The sequence below is a fragment of the Podarcis raffonei genome, chromosome 6 (assembly GCF_027172205.1).
Source record: "Podarcis raffonei isolate rPodRaf1 chromosome 6, rPodRaf1.pri, whole genome shotgun sequence".
NCBI classification, from domain to species: Eukaryota; Metazoa; Chordata; class Lepidosauria; order Squamata; family Lacertidae; genus Podarcis; species Podarcis raffonei.
Genome location: NC_070607.1, coordinates 77848809 through 77867203, shown reverse-complemented (window position 1 = coordinate 77867203; position 18395 = coordinate 77848809). Strand labels below are relative to the sequence as shown.

Genomic DNA, 18395 nt, shown 5'->3' with positions numbered 1-18395 from the left:
TGTTTGGACAGATTTCCTTTCCTTAAGTTCGTTCCTTCCCAGTGGTGAGATCTAAACCTCCAGAAAATAATGTTCTCTCCTCTTTCCTCCAGCTCTTTCATCGCAAGATATTTCTTCATGTTTGTTCAGTGTATACAGATGGGCCCATCCCTATAAAGACACCCTTTCCCAAATCCTTTGGTTAATGTTTAGTGGTTGTTTGCTGCACAGCTGAAGTCCCGGTTGGACATTAAGAAGCATCCATGCCACACTGCGTCTTAGTATTAACCTTAGTTTCCACAGATTTCTTCTTTTAAAAAACAGAAGTGGGACAGGAGATACAGAACATTCTTGAGGATCACTGAAGGGCATAAAGTGACAGAATGCAATCATTAACAACAGAGCAAGAGTAAGAGAAAAACAACAACCACGGGTTGCTCATCACAGCAAGACGTCCACAGTCAGCAGAGAAATTAATTACAATGCTAGACTTGGGGAAAGTAGTCCAACATGTGGCCATTTGAGCGACCTTATGGCTCCCTTAGAGAGCCCTAATGTCGCTGGATCCCAACCTCTGGATTGGAGGGCCAGCATTATTTTACTTGTTTATGAACTAGGGACAATCCACCTTCACCTTTGCACATGTGTGCCCTCAGCGTAGGATCAGCGTAGGACTCAACAGAGCATTCTTTTCCCCTCTGCAATAGGCTCAGGCTCCCTGGACCCTGGGAACAAGCTTGCAAAGGAGGTGGTTGAGCACCTCTTCCTTATGCATCTGCCTGCTGCTCTGTTCCAGGGGCCTTTGTTCCAACCAGTTATTCCTGCTCTGAGAACTCTGGTCCCCAAACATCCTAGCACTGAGTGAGGAAGGTGGCTATCTATCATTGTTATGTTAGTCTTCAACCTCCACTGCCTTGCGGGATATCTCCGGCAGAAGAAAAGGCTAAGGAGTAAGCCCTACACAAATCCAGAGTAGAGTCCGTAAGATGGTTGGATGGCGCCTTGTATGCCTCCTTCTGGCAACTCCAGCAGCCAAGCTGGTGCCAAACGTATTGCTCTGCTTTCCTTTGGACCATATCAGTGAGGTGGGGTGTGTGTGTCTTGTCATCTAGGCAGCCTAGGATCTCCATACACACTGCCCAGGCTTACGCCCAGGGGAGGGCACTTCGGTGCTGCTAATGCAGCAGATTGACTTCACCCCTGGAGGTGCACTCCATTGTCTCTTGAGACAGACTGGTGCCAACAACAACTAGTCCCCAGAAGCTGATGAAAGATCAGGCCACGTTACCGAGCGATTTAGAGGTCCCCCCCCCATATCCTGTTGAACATGAGACATACTGTGCCAGTTCCTGAAAAACAGAAGGGTGAGTACTTCCCATGTGGGAATTTATAGGAAGTGCTCACTAGCCTACTGTTGTAAGTGATGCCTGGGATGCTTTTGTAGGCAAACATCAGCAGAGAAAGGGGAAGGAGCTAAGAAGACTTCAGTTCCACAGGAATTGCTATTCCTCTGTGTCGTGTTCCCGCTCACAGAAAACAAATTCCCTTATGGGTCATGACGTTAGATGCCCAGCTTATATTGTGATCCTTTCAATCATGTGGTCTTCAAAGGAGTAGTTCAGCAAGCTGCAATTTCTGCACTCTTCTTCTGTAGGTGATCATCTCTCTGTCTCCCTCTGCCCTGCCATCTGTCCTCCTCTTGCATCAGCCCTCTAATAATAGGCCTTTGTTCCTCCAGGTGGCTTTGCTACGGGCCCATGCAGGGGAGCACCTGCTACTGGGAGCCGCCAAGAGGTCGATGGTGTTCAAAGACATCCTACTCCTAGGTAAAACTTCATCGTATAACAACATGCCTCCCATCTCCTCCTGTTAAAAATACGGTCATGTATTGCTTTTTTCCAGCGTGGGGGTTTGGAAGGAAGCAGGCAATGTACTGTATTTTTCCATGTATAAGATGCCCCCGTGTATAAGACACCCACTATTCTTTGGGACTCAAAATTGAGAAAATGCACTATGCACTGTCTGTGTATAAGACGACCCCTTATTTTAAACTTCAAAAATTTAGGGAAAAAATATAGTCTTATACACGGAAAAATACGGTAATCTGTCAGGTTTCTTTGTCACCTACCACAGGGGTGGGAAACCTCAGTTTCAGGGGCCAAATGCTCTCTCTTCCCCAGGCCACACACCCTCCTGAGTCACACCTCGCACCAGCCCTATTTTGTACCGCCCCCTTGGATTTTTTGCCAGGCAGGAATGTGTCATTGAACTCTGATAATGCTTCTTGCTTGCTTGGATGTGTGTGTGTTTCTGTTTGTGTGGAAACTAGCCTACTGTACACAAAGGTGTAAGGGGTTTTAATTAAAACAAACAATTCTCCTGCAGGAAATGACCACATAATCCCCCGTAATTGTCCGGAGTTGCTGGAGATCAGCCGTGTGGCTGTACGCATCCTGGATGAGCTAGTGTTCACGTTCCAAGAGCTGCAGATTGACGAAAACGAATACGCATGTTTGAAAGCCATCATCTTCTTTGATCCAGGTAGGTGCTGATTTTTCAGTAACTTGGAAGAGGCATTTGAGGCTGCTTCCATGCCCCAACCCCTTTAACATGGCTGGGGAATTGCTTTTCTACAATGTGTGGGGAACAAAATGTAAATTAAGGTTCCGCGAGCTCCCGTTGCTCGGTCCCTGCTCCTGCCAACCTAGCAGTTCGAAAGCACATCAAAGTGCAAGGAGATAAATAGGTACCGCTCCGACGGGAAGGTAAACGGCATTTCCATGCTCTGCTTCCGGCTCACTATACGCCGGCTCCCTCAGCCAATAAAGCGAGATGAGCGCCACAACCCCAGAGTCAGTCACGACTGGACCTAATGGTCAGGGGCCCCTTTTTCTTTACCTTTCCGCAGAATATAGGACTGTATTGTCTAGCAATGCCCTTCCTCGTGGCCAAGTTCCTCCTATAATGTTTATTCACGAAAAAGAACCATTCAGTAAGGTTCCCAACAACATGAGTGCAGGTGAGGGAAGTAGAGAAAGCGAATAGAGAGGTGTGTGTTTTCTCCTAGAACATCTGGCAAAGCTGAATGGGAGAAATTCAGGACAGGCAAAAGGAAATAATTCTTCACACAACATATAGTTAAAATCTGGACTATGTAGTGATGGCTGCCATCTTGGATGGCTCTAAAATGGGACTAGGTAAGGATGATAGACAACTAGTTGAGGCACAGGTGTCCTGTGTCCTGTGTTGCATTTGTTCACCCTGTTTCATAAGCCGGAGTTGTCACAGCGTCCCTCTATTTGCTCTTACACAATCGGAACTCATGCAAAGTCTGTGTTAGTGCAGGATGAGGAATGAAACTGGCACACCTTCCCCAGTGCTTGCCAAAGGAGTTTGAGCAAAGTAAGGAACTTCAGGAGACCATCCAGACTGGCCCACTTGAAACTGCATCTTTCTTGAGAAATGCCATAGTCCGTAATTTCTTACGGTTTCCCCCAGATGCTAAAGGGCTGAGCGACCCCATCAAGATCAAGCGAATGCGGTACCAAGTTCAAGTCAGCCTGGAGGACTACATCAATGACCGGCAGTATGATTCACGGGGACGCTTTGGGGAACTCCTCCTCCTCCTGCCCACCCTCCAGAGCATCACTTGGCAGATGATTGAGCAGATCCAGTTCGTCAAGCTCTTTGGCATGGCCAAGATCGACAACCTTCTGCAGGAGATGCTGCTAGGAGGTGAGTGTTGATCCTACAGGAAGCGGGGGTTTTTGCCTATTGAATTTCAGGGGCTCCTCAAGATGACCATCTTATTCAGCATCTATCCTGATTAGCATACACAAAACTTACACGGTGGTTATATGTCTGGGTTTTTATGGAGCATTGGTCATGATCGATTTATGAGGCCGTTATATGACAACAAGCATTCATCCTGATATGCTTACTGGACCTCTCCTTCACAGGCTTCAGGCTCTTTGGAAAATCCAAGCATTTTGTGTTGCCCAATTCCATTTAGGACAGGGGTCCTGTGCATTTAACTCAGTTAGGAAGAAGCTGGATGTACTGTAGGGAACTGGGTCTGCCAAACAGCTGAGGGTGGACATGATTCAAAACAAAGTGGGCGAGAAGTCGCGGGGGAATAGCAGTAGAGGGGATAAGGTTAAGCAACCCTCATCTGCTGAGTCTCCATTTCAGAGTTCACAATCTCCCACCAAAGCAAAGCTCTCCCACCAGCCTCACAGACCTGTCTGTGGAGAACCTATACAGACTGCCAGTGACATTTGCCTGGTGCCTGCTTCATATAATATAGTCAGGTGGTTTTTTAAAAACTATTTTATTTTCTCAGGTTTTTAATCAATTAAACTGGCTGGGTTGTTGGTTTTTTGAGCCGCTTTGGAACTAGTATCATTACACTATGTACTGCTTTGCGCTGCATTCTCTGTTTCATCGAATTTTGCATGTAACCATTTTACTGCATTTTTATTTATTTTTTTTAAAAAGAACTATATCCATATATTACGCAATACTTAGAATAATATATATAATTTAGGGTCATCGAGTGACACTCCTCACGCTCATCACCATGCTCTTCACCCGCACCTGATCCAGGAGAACCTGGGGACAAACGTGATTGTGGCCAACACAATGCCTGCTCAGATGCACAACGGGCAGCTGTGTGAGTATTCCTGCACAAGAGAACCAGCTCTCTAGGCGTGCCGTGTGTGTTCTGAGTCATGGTAAACCGAGTAAGTGGAGCTAGTATGCAGATTTGTCAGTTTGCTGGAGTAATGGGAGCAACATCTCCCATAATGCTCTGCTCTCCCTAACACCAGTAGGAAAGGAAGAGGAAGGGGCCTCAGACTTTTTAGAAAACACAATAAAACCCCATAGGATGGTATACATGATTACATGAGTACGTGAAGAGGGAGAACACACATCCTTTGAAGAATAAGAAATGTTTAAAAGGAAAGCATTCTAATATTGATGGGACAAGAGCAGAAGGGAGTAATGTTTTATTTTCCCACTTTTAAAGAGGCTACCTGGCTGCACTAGTACATAACAACATTTGGCATGTACATCTAATCAAATGTAAAGAAAAGACTTTGAAAATGCTATTGAACCCGGTAGGATTTACCTCTAAGTAAACATGCATTGGGTTGCACTGTTAACCTTCTTTTGATGTGATCCTTTATACTTTAACTGATCCTGTACAATGCCTTTTATATATGTATAAAACATCAATTTTTTTTCTTTCAACAGCCACTCCCGAAACTCCCCAGCCTTCCCCACCTGCTGGCTCAGGAGCTGAACAATACAAACTGCTTCCTGGGGCCGTTGCAACTGTGGCCAAGCAGCCTAGTTCAATCCCTCAACCTGCCATCACGAAGCAAGAGGTCATCTAGCATCCAACCAAATGAATGTATCAGATGCCACAAAGACCATGATGAGGGAGACAAACCCTTTCTCATTCTCATTTTCATCACTCTGGAGGTTGAATATTCACAGAGGCATCCCAGGGCACAAACGCATCAAATTGTTATTTGGAAATTGGATGGGGAGAAAGCCATCTTCCCAAAGCTTCATGTGGCTATGGAGAACAGCTGCACTCGAGCGTTGCAGAACGAATGAACTAGCCTTGGTGGAAGTCTTTATCCTATAGAGCCATATCCCAAATTTCAGATCCGTAGGTGACTATTTCAAAAATTGCACTGACATGCTTGTTTCATCACTGCCACTGAGTTACACAATGTTATTGTGTTTATTTCACTTCAAATCTTAACTTTTTTTATTTAAGAAAAGGCATCCAAATGAAAGGGAGGGGTGAACACTTTCACTGCAAGATCTCTAAATAGCTACAAGCCCTCTCGTGACAATCCCAAGCAGGCATGGTGGTCCACACTAAGGAAGAGGCAGAAAGTTTGACCCGGATGTTGCAGAAGTACAGCCTCTTTATTGCCTTCTCCACAGTTCCACTGCCTTGGGGCAGTAGCAGAAGCAGGAGCCAGGACTATATGCTTCCAGTGATCTTCAGAAATAAACAAAATTCAGTGGCCAAAGTAGTTGGTGGTGCTTTTTCCACTTGGTGACTGGTGATTTCTATGAGGAAGTAGCAGCTTGTTTGAACAAAGCATTGGCTTGCTGGGTCAGACCAAGATCCATCCAGTCCAGCGTTCTCTCCTTCAAACAGCAGTCACCCAGATGCCTCTTGGACTCACAAGTGACGCATGAAAGTGGATGGTCTTCTCTTGGCTATGCTCTTCTTTTCCTCACTTGCTACTCATGCGCATTGTCTCTGCACATGGAGGTCCCATTGAAAAAGTAGTCCTCCTTGAATTTGTCTAGTCCTTGTTGAGACTGTAAGATTTGCCTTCTTGCTGCAACAGAGCCAAGGGTCCCTTTATTTGAGGGGATTCCTGTATGTGGAAGTGCTACACAAATGTCGATTTCAATGTCATCCTTCATTCAAGAGATAATTCAGTTGCATTAATGATGCCAGATTCCTCTGCTTCAGTGAATCTCCTAATCAAGCGACCCACTACCGGTCTCGTCCATTTCTCGTCCCTATTCATAATGATTCCAGGTGCTACGTTGTTGGGAATTATGGAGAACAAATGAGGGGAAGATCTGAAGGTGACGCAGGTTCAGGGCTGGCACCAGCGAACCTTTCTCCTAGGCCTAGGTGCTGCCAAGGAGGTTGATAAGCCAGGTCAGCATGGGCCAAGTGCACTTTTTGCCAGAATTCACGCTGACTACACTGTGATGCAAACCATCTCCTCTAGATGCAAAGTTTCTACCTGATCTTAAGCCCTTGCTGCCGTGCCCCTTGGGTAGTATTCCCAGTTGTGAGTGGCAGCCATCTTGATGCACCCCCTGTGTGGCAGCTCATAGGAACGCAACATAGACTGCCGTATACAGAGTCAGACCATCGACCTCTCCAGCCTAGTATTATGCTGCAAGCCTGATGCAGACATCTTTCCCAATCCCACAGCTAGAGTCCCTTTTAATTAGAGATGTTGGGAATTGGACCTGTGACCCTCTGAATGCAAGGCATGTGCTCTGCCACTGAGTCATCAATCCTCCCCTCAACACAAGGATTGGGGACCTCATTCAAATGAATATGCAGCTGACAATCTTTTAAAAATGCCCTAGATCCGATGAGATGTCAAAAGGAAATTAACTTACTTTCCCATTTTAAAATTTTACCTCAGCAAGCATGAGGGCTCGGATTCGTTCTGTGTGAGGATAATTTTTTAATTCAATCTAAGCAGTTAGGCCAAAGTCACGCCGACATCACATGTGATATACAGTGGTACCTCGGGTTATAGATGCTTTAGGTTACAGACGCTTCGGGTTATAGACTCTGCTAACGCAGAAATAGTACCTTAGGTTAAGAACTTTGCTTCAGGATGAGAACAGAAATTGCGCGCGGCGGCGCAGCAGGAGGTCCCATTAGCTAAAGTGGTACCTCAGGTTAAGAACAGTTTCAGGTTAAGAACGAACCTCCAGAACGAATTAAGTTCTTAACCAGAGGTATCACTATATGTTGACTACTGTGGGATTTCCTTGGTATTTAAAACACAGCTGAGAAATGCCATTATCTGCACACTGAACCACACCCTGGGGGCATGTTTACACCATCAGTTATTCTCAGTTAAGAAGCCCTGATTTTTGCTCAGACTGATTCATTTAGCACATTCAAGGAGCAAGTAAGAAACTGAAGTTGAAAGAGAATCAAAGGCTACTGAAAAGATCAGGGGCTCGTGATTTGCCTCTCTTTTATCTCAGGATAAGCATAACAATAGTTGAATTCTTCTCTGATGAGTAAAATTACCTGATTCTTGGAGAAGGCAAGCCTCATCCATAAGACAATTTCAGAGAAGCAAGAATCCCTATGAGGTGACTTCCCCTGCCCAGTGTTTATGTGGTAAACTATAGGGTACGATTACAAATTCTTTAAAGGAAACTTAAGAGTTGCCAGCCTTTTGGTGCTACTGAGCACAGTGGGAATTTTGAGAAAGTGCTGTGGGTGCCGATTGCAAAATTCACAAGGGTGTGAAATGTCACACAAAGTGGCACCCACAGCTAAAAGAGCAGAAAAAGAGGCAGAGCCACAAAGTAATGTGATGTTGTCCCTGCCCCATCAATGGAAAAAATGCACCTCCATCTGCCATTGCCACAGTCGGTCACAGAGGGAAGTCCTCTGCAGTCTCTTAAATTTCAAACAAGTGGGAGGGTGGGTGACTAGTCCCGGCATCCAATGAAATGTGGCCATGTTTAAAGGTGTGTGTTCGATGTAGGAGAGGCAGGAAGAGCAAACGGTCCTTTGTGTCCTGGATTTTTGAGGGGATATTCACTGAGGCCTTCCAAAAACACCATAGGAAGTTCTGGTGGACACACTAGTACATCCAGATACCACATTGGTGGCTCGTGGTGGTTGTTCCATCTCAGAAACACTCATGTGAAATGGCCCAGGGTGGCTGCTGAAACTATTTATTTATTTTATAGAACTATTTTTTCATGGTATTTCACTCCAGAGAGTACCAAAGCAATTGACAACCACAAAAAATAACATAGTAATAAAATATATCAGTCAAATAATATCATAGAATCATACAGTTGGAAGGGACCCCAAGGGTCATCTAGTCCAACCCCCTGCAATGCAGGAATCTCACCTGAAGCATCCATGACACATGGCCATCCAACCTCTGCTTGAAAACCTCTAAGGATGCAGAGTCCACAATTTCCCAAGGGAGACTGTTCCACTGCTGAACAGCTCTTATGGTCAGAAAGTTCTTCCTGATGTTTAGTTGGAATATCCTTTCTTGTAACTTGAAGCCATTGGTTAGAGTCCTACCCCCCAGAGCAGGAGAAAACAAGCTTGTTCCCTCTTCCATGTGACAACTCTTAAGATATTTGAAGTTGGCTATCGTCTCTCCTCTCAGTCTCCTCTTAACCTAAACATACCTAGCTCCTTCAAGCGCTCCTCATAAGGCTTGGTTTCCAGACCCTTGATCATCTTGGTTGCCCTCCTCTGCACACGTTCCAGCTTGTCAACATCCTTCTTAAATTGTGCCCAGAATTGGACACTGAATTCCAGGTGTGGTCTGACCAAGGCAGAATATTACTTCCCTTAATCTGGACACTATACTTCAGTTGACGCAACCTAGAATAGCATTAGGGTTTTTTGCTGCTGCATCCTACTGTTGACTCATGTTAAGCTTGTGGTCCACCAAGACCCCTAGATCCTTTTCACATGTACTGCTAGAAAGCCAGGTGTCCCTCATCCTATATCTGGTTCTTCCTGCCAAGTACAGAACCTTACATTGGCCCTATTGAAATTCATTTTATTAGCTTGAGCCCAGTTCTCCAATCTGTTAAGGTTATTTTGAATTATGATTCTGTCTTCTGCAGCATTAGCTACCCCTCTCAGTTTGGTGTCATCTGTGAATTTGACGAACAAGGTGCTAAAATCTAAAAACTGGCAATAATAGTCTGGAAATGCCTGAGCAAATCCATGACTTTTAAAAGCATGCTGGAAGCATCTGACACTTGGTACCTGCCTAATCTCCAAGGTGAGGAAGGTGCCACCACAGAGAAGGCTCTTTGCCTTACCATTGTATGTGGTATGGAGTTCACCAGTTGAACTTCTGCCTGCCATGCAGATAACAGAGCCTCCTCTATTGAATGCCTTAATCTCAACATCCAGGATTAAGTTTCTTCCTTCAGCTGTTTTTCTGACTTCTGTTCTGTGTGGCTGCATATCAGTGCCAGAGCCTCCATTTTCTCTCCATCTCTCATGGTGCACCAGGGAATAGACTGCACTCCGTGTCCTTGTCTGTCCTGAGTCCTCAGCTGGAAACTGTTCCAGCCAGAGAAAGTTAATGGAAATAGAATAATTAAAGTCTCGTTCTGCAACACCAGATATGATGCCTCTCAAGGTTAGGAGCCAAGGCAGCTAGCAAGGAAGGGTGTCTGAAACTTATTTGGATTCCTTGGAGTACATGCAGACCAGAGTAAAGTTTATCTTGGGATAACCATCTCCAAACGTGTACACAGTGCTATTTTTCTAGAAAAAGAGGTGCCCCCATGAACGCCCCCCTTTTCTTTTATAACGGCAATGGCGCCCACCTGAGAGGTGCCGGAACTGAGTTCCTGCAAGTTCCACCTGAGAAGAAGGCCTGAGTGTACAGATATTCTGAAGTGTTGGATTTGAGAAAGAAGTTGTAAACCAGAATCTTTCCCAGAGTCCAAATTCAATATTCATTATCCAATGATGTCCTGCGCTCATCTGCTTTCTCTTGCTGAAACCCTAATAGATACTGACATGTCCCTTAATTTTACAGAAGAAACATCCAATTTAATGTGTCCAGAATGCAGGCAGACCATAATAATCTTCAAATGTTGGGGCTGAAGGTATGTAGCTCAGTGGGAGAGCACATTCATAACTTCCCCAGGTAGACATGGAAATGATACATATCTGAAAGCTTGGAGAACGGCTGTCGGTCAGTGTAGACAATACTGAAGCAGATTGACCAGTGACCTGAACTAAATAAAAGGTTACCTTCCTCTGTTCCCTTGGAAAGATGAGCTCAGCTCTCTCTGCTGATCATCTGCTTCATTATCGCATGTCATGGCTGAGAAAAGAAAGACCAACTTTCCAAAAAGGGCACTGACTGGGAAATAGAACTGTTTGTGATATATACTCACTGGGGGATTTTCTGTCTTTGGGGAACCCCTTCTGCTAAGGAACTCTCTGTACATCTGCCACTGAATCCCTGTGTATTGCAGAGGGTTTGAAGAATCAGGAAACTCCCTAGGGTGCAAACTGAGATCAAATAGGGTACACACTAGCCTGAACTGTTGGGGCTTTAAAGCACTGTTTGAGGCTATTTGAAAGCCTTTTTGCAAACAGCCTGTGCTGCTCTTTGAACCTCTGCTTTGCAGGCAACCAAACTGAGCAGGATTTCAGTCTTGCTCCAGTTCCTAAAACCAACACCCCCTGCACGTTCTAGCTGATTTCACCAGTGCTATTTTTCTAGAAAAGAGGTGCTGGAACTCACCATGAACGCCTCACTTGTTCTCTTAGAACAGCAATGGCGCCCACCTGAGAGGTCCCGGAACTGAGTTTGGCTGAAAAAAAGCCCTGGGTGTTACCCCTCATCAGAGTGATGCCAGCTGATTGGCAGGTGGGTGTGGTTTTTTAAAAGTAGTCTCACAGACCAAAGTTTAACTCCTGGAGGTCCAATACAGTGGTACCTCAGGTTACATACGCTTCAGGTTACAGACTCCACTAACCCAGAAATAGTGCTTCAGGTTAAGAACTTTGCTTCAGGATGAGAACAGAAATCGGGCTCCGGCTGCGCGGCAGCAACAGGAGGCCCCATTAGCTAAAGTGGTGCTTCAGGTTAAGAACAGTTTCAGGTTAAGTACGGACCTCTGGAACGAATTAAGTTCTTAACCTGAGGTACCACTGTACTGCCCCGCAAATTGGAGATTCCTCACCACAGACTAGACCTTATTGTGCCTATGTGGATTGAGAACATACCCTATATCCACCCCCGATGTGCAGGACAGGGAAAGATCAGAAGGGGTGAACTAATGACATTGCTTTTCTGCTGCAGCTGCTTCTGAGATTCTTTAAGATGACAGTGCCAAAGATTGAAGTTGAAACCTCTCTGTTTGATGGCATAGCATGGGCCCAAGCTACTCGGCTATGACCAAAGGTGCCATCCCTCTTTCCAGGAAGTTATGTTCATCACAGCATATTTTTTTGTCAAAGTATCATGGGGTTCCTTGGAAGAGTTGTAAAGACACTGCTGTAGAAGGTAGATAATAAGCGAGTGCCATCCCTTTGAATTCAAGAACTGGAATTATAGTTCAGGGAAAATATTAGCTGTTTTGCGAATTCTGTGGAGTTGTCTCCTTGTAAGAATAGTTCCAACTGCCAAAAAAAGAGTCCTCAATCAGGATCCTTGACTGGAATAAACGGACCAATGGATATTAACTGAGGTCATCTCATTTACACCTGCTTAGGGATTAGTCCCTTTACTTCATATGCGAAAATAAACACCCTGCCAGCAGACCTCGGGTGTCAAAGTATTCTAACGTTTGCCAGACACGACTGTGTTATGCTATGTAATTTATTGTAATGATGGGTCAAATCATCCCCCCCTAAATTATTGTGTAAATCATATTGATTATGTGTAATTGCAAAATTGAATGTGAATAGTGTAAATTACAGGATTGTTTTTCCAGCTGCAACAACATTTCCTATACGTAGGGATAGCTGGAAGAAGGTATTTGGGGTGTAGATTTACTACATGCCAGAAATCTTTTAGTATGGTACATTAATGTTTGTTGACTACTGCCTTCCAATGGAAAAGAGAGAGCTGTATTTCTTTTATTAGTGTTTTAAAGAAAAATAAATACAAAATGTTTTCTAACCTTTCACAGATAGGTGTCGTAACATGAAACTTTGTACATTGATTCCCTGCCTCTCCCACGCCCCCTCCCCCCCCCCGCAAAATTGTGAGTCAGTGGAGTGCAGTAAGTAAACATATTCTCAACATTTCTCCGATGAAAATAGGGACATCCTATTGAGTAATAATAATATTAAGATTTATAATATATTTTATTTATACTCCACCCATCTGACTGGGTTGCACTGGCCACTCTGAGTGGCTTCCAACATATATAGAAACAGTATAAAACATTAAACATTTTTTTTAAAAAAAAAACCTTTGCTATACAGGGCTGCCTTCAGATGTCTTCTAAATTTGTAGTTACTTATCTCCTTGGCTAGAGGGTTGCAAAACACCATACCCTCCAACATTTCTGTGATGAAAACAGGGACAGCCTAAGGAAAAGCAAGCTGTTCCAGAATCAAATTAGAATCTGGGACGGCATCTGTAAATCCGGGACTGCCCCTGGAAAATAAAGACACTTGGAAGTTCTGAGTAAATCAGTGGATTTAGACCAGAATGACAAGAGACATGTACCGTATTTTTCGCACCATAGGACGCACTTTTTCCCCTCCAGAAAATGAAGGGGAAATGTGTGTGCGTCCTATAGTGCGAATGCAGGCTTTCGCTGAAGCCTGGAGAGCGAGAGGCATCGGTGCGCACCGACCCCTCTCGCTCTCCAGGCTTCAGGAAGCTATCCGCAAGCCTTGCAAGCCCAGCGGGAGTTCCCGCGGGTTCACAAGGCTTGCGGGCAGCAGCCTGCAGCCCCGGCGAGTGTCCGCAAGCCTTGCGCGCCCGGCGGGAGGTCCCGCCGAGCGCGTGAGGCTTGGGGCGGCAGCCTGTCGCCCGAAGCACGGGGAGCCCTCCGGAGGGCTCTCTGTACTTCGGGCGAGTGTCTGCAAGCCTTGCGCGCCAGGCGGGAGGTCCCGCCGGGCGCGCGAGGCTTGGGGCGGCAGCCTGTCGCCCGAAGCACGGGGAGCCCTCCGGAGGGTGCCCCGTGCTTCGGGCAGGTGTGTGCAAGGCTTGGGGCGGCAGCCGCGGCTGGGGGGGGGGAATAATTTTTTTATATTCATTTCCCCCCCCCCAAAAAAAAGAGGTGCGTCCTATGGGCCGGTGCGCCCTATAGAACGAAAAATACGGTAGCTATAGATAGACAGACAGACAGATCTTTAACACACAACCCTATACCTGTCTACTCAGAAGCAAGTTCCATTTGGTTCAACAGGCTTTGTTCCCAGGTCAATCTGTATGTGTAAGGATGCAGTGTTGCTAAAAGGCTACAAAATACCAGAGGTGCAGAAGTTTTCAGGATAAGTGCACAAAAATTATAGGCAGATTGATTGGTTCTGAAGAAAGCGGTGCTCCCACAATTAAATAAGGGAACAGTTCCCCCCCAAACCCCCTCTTGAATACACCTCCATAAACCATAGCCATCTTAGAAGGGACATTTCCCTTTTCTCTCCCTTTCATGGAAATGGGAATGCTTTTTCTGTGGCCTGGCTCTCAAAATCAGCAGCAGAGCCAGTCAACTTGCATGTGGACTGCACCACTTTGGGCGGTAGGGGCCATATGACTGACTGTCCCCCAACTGTTTATATCGGGGAGAAGGCCAGGAAAGAGTACACCTCCTCTCCCCCCCCCCACAATTTTGCATGAAAGTGCATTCAACCATGGGTGCTACAGACCAACCCAGACATGGATCGATCATGCATTTGCTCAGGCATTTTCCTGCTTGAGACAAAGCACTAGGTGGCAGCTCTTCTGTATGTTGCATCAGGACAGCATCCTCCACTGCACCCAAGGGCAGCAGGCAAGGGCCATGCACGGCACACACAGCTGCGTCCTCCCAACACTTTGCTGCCACGCCCCAGTGTCTGCCACCTGAGGCAGCCTCCTCACTGTTTAATGGTAGGGCCAGCCTCGCCTCTGTTGTTTCTTAGAACAGGGCAACCTAGGAGGGTTCTTGGTGTGACAAGATGCAGTGGTACCTCAGGTTACAAACACCTCGGGTTACAAACACTTCGGGTTACAGACTCGGCTAACAAGGAAGTAGTATCTCGGATTAAGAACTTTACCTCAGGATGAGAACAGAAATCACGCTGCGGTGGTGCAGCGGCAGCAGTAAGCCCCATTAGCTAAAGTGGTACCTCAGGTTAAGAACAGTTTCAGGTTAAGAATGGACCTCCGGAACAAATTAAGTTCATAACCTGAGGTACCACTGTATTTTTATTCTTCACTTAAAGCTGAGATCCTGGAACACACTGGTGGGTTCTACCTTTGAGGCACCAGGGAATGGTCTAAAAGCATTGACTGGGCTCGGCAGATGGCCTGGGCCTGGATCAGATCGCCTGGAAAGCCTCCTAGCATGCCACCTTCAGCTCGCTTGAAGAGAAGTGGGATATAAAAGTGATGAGATAGTGTCCCTTTCCAAGGACGTCTGTTCTTCCATGGCTGAGACAGAAGCACCCGTCCTGTGGGACCACTAACCCGAGCCAAGTAGGTTTTGTGCCTGCCTTAATCCTTCGCATAGCTCGTTGGGTTAAGTGGATGACGCCAAGGCAGGATAGAGCCAACAAAGCACAAAAGGAAGATAAAGTGAAAGTTAATTTGTTACCGGTTGTAAAAGTGAAGAAACGCACGGAAGATTAGGAAAGGTTGTAAACAGTTTTCACCCCCTCCTCGCCAATCACAAGACCTCTGTGTGGCGTCGGTCGGACATGGCAAAACATGTGCACTGAACCACAGAAGAGAGATGCAGACATGGTGGTTAAGGGAGCAAACTCACAAGGACAAAGCATCACTGACCGGCATGGTCCTACTGCTAGTGGGAGTTTGCCCGTGAGAGACTAGCAGCCATTGGTGCTCCAGTAGGATCCAGCAGTGACTGACTACAATTTCACTGGAGATGTCTGAAAAGGAACAGAGGGGCTGCATGTGGAGTTGGTTGTCTTTCTGGGCATGAACGGTTGGAAGGATGACCCCTTCAAGAAACGGAATGACCCCTTAGCCTCAACATGGGGGCTAAAGCATTAAGGAATAGGGGTACCCCAGTGAAGTGGCATGCAAATGGGGTGGTGGGGGTCCATTTTCAACTTAGGTCCAGAATGATCAAGCGGGTGAAGCAACTCCCTTCTGGGGGAAAGGCTGCAGCATTTATTTGGGACTTCTTAGGTAAGAGAAAGGTGAGAGGTAAAGTTGATGAAACTATGCTTGGCACGGAAAAAGTGGACAAAGAGTTTTCCTCCCTCTCACAAGAATTGGTGGCCATCTATGCAATGAAGATTAATGTTGGAAGATTCAGGACAGATATTTCAAAGTAGTTCTTTAAACTGTAGTCCCTTAGAGGGGCTGACAGCAGTTAGGAGACTCCCTATTTCCCTCCCAGAACTGCAGAGTGTTTTAACACTCCATCCCTCTTCATAGGAAACCTGTAGCTCTTTGAGGGGAGTAAGAGCCTCCTAAAAACTCTCAGTACACTTAACAAACTCCCAGAATTCTCTAGGAGAAATCCATTACCATTTAAAGTGGAATCATGGTACTTTAAATGTCTGGTGTGGACGTGACCATAACCATTCTTGAAGAAGACAAGCCACTTTCAGGTATGTGTGCAATCAGGAATGGAGAAGCAGCGGGCAAAGAGGGAGACCGTAGCCCTTCCCATAATTCCTGGCTCCAAGTTGTCCCCCTCAGTGGCTCCACCCACCCACCCACACCCCTGAGGCGTTTTAAGGATCCCCACTCTCATCTCTCCGCTTCCATTTACCAGGGATAACATTTCTTTCTCTCAAAGGACCACTGCCATTTGATATCATTTGTCCTTTAGCTTCTTTGAATAGCAATCATATATATAAAAAGGTAAAGGGACCCCTGACCATTAGGTCCAGTCGTGGCCGACTCTGGGGTTGCGGCGCTCATCTCGCTTTATTGGCTGAGGGAGCCGGCGTACAGCTTCCGGGTCATGTGGCCACCATGACTAAGCCGCTTCTGGCAAACCAGAGCAGCACACGGAAATGCCGTTTACCTTCCCGCCGGAGCGGTACCTATTTATCTATTTGCACTTTGACGTGCTTTTGAACTGCTAGGATGGCAGGAGCTGGGACCGAGCAATGGGAGCTCACCCTGTCACAGGGATTTGAACCGCCGACCTTCTGATCAGCAAGTCCTAGGCTCTGTGGTTTAACCCACAGCGCCACCCGCGTCCCTAATCATATATATACAGCAATCCATAAAAATTTCCTATCAGAGAAAATGAGGCGCAGCACAGGTCAAGTTAAGCACTTAAGTCTCTCTGATTTCAGTGGGAAATTGGGGAACCCTGCATTGAAATTTATGAGTTGCAATATTTCAACTAGATTGCACTCATGGTGTTTAGGATTATACACTACTGTGACGTGAACAGCGTTTCTTCCTTTTCTCCCCTAAGTATTCCTGAGTGAGCTCCTCTAAAAGGCTTCAGAACTTTCTCCACCACCTCTATGATCGTTTAAAACTTCTTTGTGGAATATGGTGCCGCTGAGAGCATTTTATAGCCCCATATATTATGCTTTTTAAAAAAATCCACCAGCTATTACTGCTATAAAAACCCACACCTATTCCAAGGCCTGATGGCCATAAAACTGAGAGGCTTTGGGGACAGCCCAGAGACGTGGCAGTGCTGAGACAGGCATTTACGTGGGCCAGCCTGCTCAGTTCCTTCAAGGTTGAATGCAGTTCAATTTTTGTACAGTTCGTTTGGTGACAATGGGCTGCCTTCTGTAAAAAAGAGAAGAAAAGGGGGGTGTCCCGTCCTTTCCAAGGAACCACGCTAAGGAGGAAGTTCTGTGCATGACTTTTGGAGCTCCTGTCTAACTCATATTTTATGGAAAGGCGAGACTCACCTTCAAGAGTAAACACTGGCTAGAACTGCAAATCAAAACTCAGGCCCATAAAATCACAGCACAAGATTCCCAGCTTTGTTGTGGGTGCGTACGCTGCAAGCAGCAGCAGCAGCAGCACCGTCATATATAATAACGCTGACTGCTGTTAAACCACAGACCTTATTTATAGGGCATATCGACACTGACAAATCAGTACCCTGGGGTTAGAGATCTTTCACGTTGGCTCACCAAACTACAGTTCCCAGGATTCCTTGGGAGATGCAAAGGACCCGCCAGAGTTCTACAAGAGTGATAGGGCATGGCTACTTTCTGAACCTAAGGGTGAGTTTGAAGGGAGAAGGAAGGGTTAATCTCAATATTATCTGCACCCAAACTAACTTCTGCAGTTGTGGTAAAGCAGCTAGCAAAAACCGCAATTGCTTCAGTTCTGCAAGCCAGAAGCTACTTCTTGTTTCATGCTTCTTGCTTCAGTAACGCAAGAGAAGAAGAACACACAAACAAGAAAGGGAGGGGGGCTTAGCTGGCCATATAGCCATATAGCTGATTGGGGAAATTGGAAAGACGAGTGTATGCTCTCAGGTATAAGAATGCTTGTTTACGTGTATTGGGGTAGCCAGTCTTTGGAGAGGACTCCACTGGCTGCCTCTGCGCAGATCTCAATAAATCTCTTTTCTCTGACCAAGAAGTCTCTGGAATTGTTTTTCCCCTCTGGCCACGGGGTTGGCGGACCGCTGGACCTCCGGGTACTGCTAATCTAAGGCTTCATTTTGGGGGCTCGTGTCTGGGATTCGCCCCACCCCAGGGGACCGGGGGGCCAGGCTCGACCTCGGTGAACAGCTCGGACCGGCGCTCGTGGCTCCAGCGCACACCCTGCCAGTTCGTGGGGGGAACCAGTCGCACCGCTCCGGAGTGGAGACACCTGGTCGAGGGAGAAAAGAGGACGGCCGAGAAAGGGAATCCGCAGCGGAAAAAGGTAAGCCCGAGGGGAAAAGGGCACGAGGCTTGATCAACCTCACCTGGCCGTGGCAGTAGAGTGCCGCCAGGAAAGGAACTGGCTGTGGCAGTAGAGTGCCGCCAGGAA

At 46.4% G+C, this 18395-nt stretch overlaps 1 protein-coding gene and 1 long non-coding RNA gene across 3 annotated transcripts in view; both read left to right on the top strand.

Moving 5' to 3' along the window:
* Window positions 1-6430, top strand: part of HNF4A (hepatocyte nuclear factor 4 alpha) — a 62711-nt gene extending 56281 nt beyond the window's left edge. For both annotated transcript variants that reach the window (XM_053394131.1, XM_053394129.1), the window contains exons 6-10: window positions 1718-1805; window positions 2365-2520; window positions 3478-3714; window positions 4526-4651; window positions 5236-6430. In XM_053394131.1, coding sequence (XP_053250106.1) covers window positions 1718-1805; window positions 2365-2520; window positions 3478-3714; window positions 4526-4651; window positions 5236-5378 — 750 coding nt within the window. In that variant the 3' untranslated portion in view covers window positions 5379-6430. The remainder of the gene's footprint in view (window positions 1-1717; window positions 1806-2364; window positions 2521-3477; window positions 3715-4525; window positions 4652-5235) is intronic.
* Window positions 6431-10083: 3653 nt separating this feature from the next.
* On the top strand, window positions 10084-12426 carry LOC128416412 (uncharacterized). The gene is made up of 2 exons (XR_008331210.1): window positions 10084-10124; window positions 11102-12426. It is a non-coding gene; the product is annotated as an uncharacterized LOC128416412 (long non-coding RNA).
* Window positions 12427-18395: the final 5969 nt, after the last annotated feature.